Source organism: Lingula anatina, chromosome 2 (assembly GCF_051362555.1).
Source record: "Lingula anatina isolate TDL-2025a chromosome 2, LinAna3.0, whole genome shotgun sequence".
Taxonomy (NCBI): domain Eukaryota; kingdom Metazoa; phylum Brachiopoda; class Lingulata; order Lingulida; family Lingulidae; genus Lingula; species Lingula anatina.
The window spans coordinates 34,321,200-34,327,628 of NC_141768.1; the positions used below are offsets into that span (position 1 = coordinate 34,321,200).

The window sequence follows — 6,429 nt, forward strand, 5'->3', positions numbered from 1 at the left end:
AAAATTCTGCCAAGCTTTGGCAATGTTCTCAACATAGGCACTTCTGTTGAGAATGAGAGACAAAAAAAGCAAATAAAAAACTACAGAAGTCAATGTGACGACTGTGAAAATAGATATAAAAAGTCATAGTCCTGCCTAGCAAAATTCAATGTATCCGTCCATCCTGTACAGTGCCTCTTTATCTATCCTGTATTCTTTTCTTAATTCTGTAAAAGCTAAACTGCGTTCTACTTGTCGCAAGGTCCCTTTTGATAATCCTAATAATGTAAATTTAGTGCTTAGATAATTTTTCATGCCACCCTTTATTCCGCAGAGAATATGCCATCGTATAAGAAGTAATTTAGGGAGTAATGAGAAGCGAGTTCAGATATATATTTCTTGAGTTCAGGACAGGGAAGTCAAACAGTTCAGGATGGCATGGGTATTTAGGACCGACGGTGTAAAACCGGTCGGCGAAGCACTGGCTGTTCTCTAGCACGTAGACGTCTGGCAGGATGGCGAAATTGTGGGCAGGATGGTGCTGGCTGCTGTGGTGGTGTTGGCACTAAAGGTGGCAAGAACCTGTCGTTCTGGTGTTGCCTGATGGTTGCGCTCTGGCGAGTCACTGGCCTGGCTTGTGCTGATGCAGGTGCTGGGGTCGCGGGTCTCAGGGGTGGCACATATGGTGGTGGGAGGGCACCTGCGGCTGGTTGCTGTGGTGGTGTTGGCACTAAAGGTGGCAATAACCTGTTGTTCTGGTGTTGCCTGGTGGTTGCGCCCTGGCGAGTCACTGGCCTGGCCTGTGCTGATGCAGGTGCTGGCGTCGCGGGTCTCAGGGGTGGCAGAAATGGTGGTGGGAGGGCACCTGCGGCTGGTTGCTGTGGTGGTGTTGGCTCTAAAGGTGGCAATAACCTGTTGTTCTGGTGTTGCCTGGTGGTTGCGCCCTGGCGAGTCACTGGCCTGGCTTGTGCTGATGCAGGTGCTGGCGTCGCGGGTCTCAGGGGTGGCAGAAATGGTGGTGGGAGGGCACCTGCGGCTGGTTGCTGTGGTGGTGTTGGCACTAAAGGTGGCAATAACCTGTTGTTCTGGTGTTGCCCGATGGTTGCGCTCTGCCGAGTCACTGGCCTGGCTTGTGCTGATGCACTCGCAAAAGCAGGTGCTGGTGTCGTGGTTCTCATGGGTGGCAGAAATGATGGAGTGAGGGCACCTGCGGCTGGTGGTGTCGGTGAGCCTTGTCTGCCGTTTGGACTACGCAGAGCGGTTGCTGCCTCTGGCTGGTGAGGTGTGGTAGTCAGGCGTGGCAGAGAGTGTGGTGTCTGGCCGTTGACGGAACCAGGCCTAGTGAATACCGACTCTTGCCGTACAGGTCTTGGCGTCAGGGGTGTGAGGGGCGGCAGCAACGATGGCGGAAGGGCACCTGAGGCTCTTGGCAAGTCCTGTCTCAGATTTAGACTATGCAGAGGGGCCATTGCCTCTGGCTGGCGAGGTACTGCAGCCAGGCGTGGCAGAGAGAGTGGTGTCTGCCAGCTAACGGTACCACCCCTAGTGGATACTGCCTCTAAACTTGCTACTGCTGGTGTCGATGGTCTTAGGTGTGGCAGATATAGTGGTCTCTCTCCGTGGCATGGTCTCCACTGACTTGTGGCCGTTTCTTGCAGAGGAGCTGAAGTCTGCTGTGGTGGAAACTGTAGGGTCAGCATGCGATCATGAGTACTCTCAGTGTGCACTCTGATTTTAGGGGGTGGGGATGGGACCAGACTTGGCATAGCCTGTGCTGCAAGGCCACTTGGGGGAGTCCGTATACCAGTCTTTTCATCTTCCTGTGGAGTGTCAGACTCCGGCAGATGCTGCAATTGTTGCTCGGCATCTGGGTTTAACTCGGCCACTCTGAACGCTGCGCGTGCCCTTCGTATGGAGGCGAGTGTTTTTATACATGTCAGATATTTGGGACATGGTCTTTGCTGAATTGGGGCAGGCTCCGAGGGTGGACAAGGAAGTTTGGTGTCGCTGCTTCTGCAGACCTGCTTGTGAGCAAGGTTAGGCGGTGCGGGAGCCGCTGAAGTGGATGATAGAGCCAGTGCCCGATGTACTGCCCTGGAGTATATTTCTGACCTGAGGCTGAATCTAGTGGGAGTATCTTGTACCGAGTTGGGGATCTTAGCTGTTCTTGGTCTGGAGCTTGATCCGTTACAAGCTGACGACGGTAGAGGCGCCTGTGTCCGCCTAGGGATCCTTGAAGGAATTGCTGCCGACTTGGCATTATTTTGTGCTGGGCTGGTGACCCTGGATGCTGTGCGGCTTGAACCAGCAGCACTTGGCGGGCCGGTAGCAATATGTGTCGGCGCGGGAATCCTCGATGGTCTGAGACCATGCCCAGTAGCACCCTTCGGCTGAGGCTCAATAACAACAGAGGCCAGCCCTGGAGTACTTGATGGTCTGCGTGGCCCGTCAAAGCCAGGTGCTAGAAGAGCGTCTTCTTCTTTCTCATCGGGCACATTACCCAATGCGTATACCCAGAACTTCGCCGTCTTTAATTTCTTGTCAAGCTTGCGAATATAAAGAGGCAACGGCTGTGTATGTATCTTTTTTCTTTTGTCTGGAAAAGTAAAAACATTGTTTTTGTTTATAGACAAACTGTTGCCACTGGCCTTTCTCTGTACAAAATTTGAGTTTTTAACAGTGTATAGGCCATTTGGGTATCTACGTACGTATATTGTGTGCTAAATGCGAAAGCGTGCAATAATGAGTGTGCCCTACGTGTTCTAAGATATGTAATGAAGCAAAATTCCATTCAGGTATATATATATATATATATATATATATATATATATATATATATCTGTCAATTAAATGTTTATATTTGCCAGTATAAGCAAACAATAATGTTTGCGCAATGTGAAAGCAATATTCAGCCTGATATGTATACCCTTTGTTTTAACGTTTGTTAAAAAATCAAGATGCACTCATCTTTAAAAGGATAATAACTCTTCGTATGAGATCTATATTTCACAATAAAAACATTGTGAACAACTCATGGAAATATATTATATTCTGTTGCAGAAGAAAAACGGCAGTTATAGCTATTATTCTGATATCTTAGCTTGTCTTCAGAGTCAGACCACGTGACCTCCATTGATGGCTATACTCTGTTATAATCTCTTAAGAGATTTTAACAAAAAACCAAACTTTTTTTAGAAAAAAAACCAGGGACTAACTTTGAATGTAAAAATGGATTCATTAACCATTGGTAAGTATGGGAAAATTGTTGTTTACTCCAGGAAAATTCATTTATTGGCCAAAACGAAGAGTTATTATCCCTTTAATTTTATTTCATTTATCTGTTTCATTTGACATGACATTTAAACACTAGCAATACTTACATGTGGACAAATCTTCACACGATAATTCGAACAATAAAAACCAGAAGTTTTCAAACTCCCTAAAAAAAAATAGAAGACATATAAAAGTGGTCAGGTACAACAACTGAGTGACAGCGACTGAACAATAATAAGCAATTATTATCTGTTTAGTGATGTCATTTGACAAGAGCAAGCACGAAGGCTCCTTTCAAAATACCCACAAAATACAGTCAATTTGTTCAGATGGTGACCCAACCCTTGTCAATCTATATATCTTTAGGCAAATGTTATTCTTGCGTTCAATGCATATGCGTTTTACCAATTCTAAGACAATTCCCCCCAAAGAAAAACCCCAGCTTTCCAGGAAAGAAAATACACTGCTATTGATCTATTTGAGGCATTTATAAATGTGTTAAATATTTACAGAAAAGAGATAGGAGACAGAAAATGAAGTAAGAGCATTATATTTGCTATTAATTACAATATTCAAGAAGTAAGAGCATCATATTAGCTATTACAAGACCTTAGAAATGACCTTAAATTATTAGAATTATGAAAAAATGACTTCAAGAAGATACCTGGTTGTTGCAAACCTGTTGCAAATATAACGTTCTTAAAGGGAGAACTTCGATGTGTTTTAAATCAACTAACCTCCCTGAAAGTCCTTCTGGATATTTCTTGAGAAACTTGAGAATGAAGTTTGCACAGGCGTGGTACCAATACTCCCCTCGATTTTTATCTGAAAAACAAACATCTTGACATGGTTAAACGAATTTGTAAGAAAAAGAATTTTTATCAGTGTACATGTTATAATTATCGCTTACATTTTGTTAGGTTAATGTGTTTATGGTACTGAATATAAAATTGTTTTGGGTTTAATAACCTTACAACTTATGCTTATGCAACTAAAAATATTTATACATGTGGACTAGTAAATGCTGCTTACAAAATGTAGGCTGGCCGTAGTTTTCGCTAATGCAAATTATTGCATCTTTGGCCTCACTAAGATGGAAGTGAAAAGAAAAAGAAAACAATAGAAGCTAGAAAAGGCAACAAAGTTAACAATAAAGTTTAAATAAAAGCGAAAAAATGCGGAACTAAAAAGGGGGCTTCAATCAAGACGAAAAAAGCATTGATACATTAGATAGTGAAAATAGAAAGTTAAACAAAACAGATAACAGAACAGAAGTGATAGATATATTTGTACAATAAAAATACTTACCGTTCACCGATCTTAAGTGTGTAGCCCCGCAAAAATTTTCTCAGCAGCGTCGCAGTCTTTGAGTAACACTCCTACAGGATAAATACATAATTTTACTCATAAGTTAATAAGTGGTTGAAAAAGGACGTAATCTCAAAGGGATGATTTCAACTTTTTATATAATAATGAATAAGATGCCAAACTAGTAATAGTTATCTCTCCATGTTTAGCTTCAAAGAACACTGTATCTGCTTTCGGTCATCAATGTTTTCGATTCCCTTTTATTTTTATTATAATAATATCATTAATTATGGGCTTTCAATCACCAATGTGTTCATTCCCTTTCATTTGTTTCATATATATATACCATTTAATCATGAGCCTTCAATCGTCAATGCTTGCTTTTCCTTTTCATTTATTACGTAAGATGCTTAATTATGTATCATTCAAATCAGTCTAACAGTCACTAGGAAAAGCATTTTAAATGTCGTTCGTTCATTCGTTGAATTTAAAACCATTTCGTAGAATTACCATATTGATTTGGGCAGCTTGAAGTCTTTCCCGCCGAGAAAGTTGGCAGCTTTCAGACTCACGCTCTGCATGCTTTTCCAGATCCATTCTCGCAATGGCATCCAAAAGAAGATACCGCTCTGTTGCGGCTGTGCAAAATAAATAGATATATAAATAAATTAATGAAGCAACAAACAACAATGCAAAAAAGGCGAAAAAATTTACAATAGTATATGGAAACGAAAGTCAGCGAAAACTGAATGAGTAGGCCTAAGCCTATTTACATTTGTTAGCGTTCAAAAGGTGATAAAAGCGTAGCTCCACCCATTTAACCTCTGAAATTGCATTACAAACTTAAATTTTAAATCGGGTAGTGTTTAGGAGGCTAAAAATCTAGAGACAAGTTACTGAAAAATATGTTGTAGGACGACTTATTCAATTTTACAAACCTAAACAACTTTGCTGCAAATATAGAGTTAATTCCTTACCTTGTGCTCTTCTTTCTCGGAAATTATCTTTTCCCGCTTTACTCTTTGGTTGGTCTTTATCCAAATTACTTCGATTCATTTTGTTCAGATTAATATCTGTATTTATAGGCTGATAAAGTACAATGTACATGTGCTAAAGTCACAAAGTCGTAACTGTTTGCTTGACTTGCGCTTGACGCCCAAGTCACTGATATGTATGACGTCACAGACAATGTCTCGCACGATTGGCGCAAAATTCAAATGATTCCGCAAAGAACATCGCACAATCTAGAGTCGCTGCGTCCGCGGTGCTAAATAAAACCATTTATCATATAAATAAACTGATAAGTAAATTAAAAAATAAATAAAAACGAATCTATTATAGGCTCCATGCAGTACAAGGTTTTGAATTTTTATATTCTTTGCACACAAATCCAGTAACATGTTCCCGTGAATAATATTGCTCCCTGACAAGAATAGGCTACGATGAAAGATGAGGGCTTTCAAGTCAAAATATCTCCAGGTTACAATTCAGCTATGAAATATGCTATGATATACAGGTATTATCACACGTTTCCATTCCGTTTTCTCTTTTATTTTCATTTTTAGGGAGTTTACCGGCAGAGCACCATATACTGTACATGCACATAGGGTAGAAAGAAACCATTCGGGCACATCTCAAGGAAGGCAGTCTTGGAAGATATCAATAATACTACAAAAATTAACCAATACACGTATGTGAAAAAAAATTAAATTAAATGAGAGTATTTTGTTTGCGACATCTATAATATCTTTCGAAACTTCCGTTTTCTCAAAATTGGACGAAATGATGCAGAAAGTTGAATGATACGTAAACACGTAAACACCATGGACTGCACTTTTGCACATTTTTATTTTATTAAATTGATTACTT

At 41.0% G+C, this 6,429-nt stretch overlaps 1 protein-coding gene across 1 annotated transcript; it reads right to left on the reverse strand.

Annotated features, from left to right (window-relative positions):
* Positions 1–418: 418 nt before the first annotated feature.
* On the reverse strand, positions 419–5,616 carry LOC147763634 (uncharacterized). The gene is made up of 7 exons (XM_087004344.1): positions 5,538–5,616; positions 5,071–5,198; positions 4,561–4,631; positions 4,285–4,340; positions 3,990–4,077; positions 3,360–3,418; positions 419–2,575 (listed from the first exon to the last, which is right to left on the reverse strand). Exons 1-7 carry the CDS (start codon positions 5,614–5,616, stop codon positions 426–428), a joined length of 2,631 nt encoding a protein of 876 aa, XP_086860470.1. The 3' UTR covers positions 419–425.
* Positions 5,617–6,429: the final 813 nt, after the last annotated feature.

Coding starts and splice junctions, on each gene's coding strand:
- LOC147763634 (XM_087004344.1), bottom strand. CDS start 5,616: ATGAATCGAAGTAATTTGGATAAAGACCAACCAAAGAGTAAAGCGGGA. Junction 3,419..3,989: donor CCAGAAGGACTTTCAGGGAG/GTTAGTTGATTT, acceptor ATTTTTTTTTAG/GGAGTTTGAAAACTTCTGGT. Junction 2,576..3,359: donor GTGTGAAGATTTGTCCACAT/GTAAGTATTGCT, acceptor TTACTTTTCCAG/ACAAAAGAAAAAAGATACAT.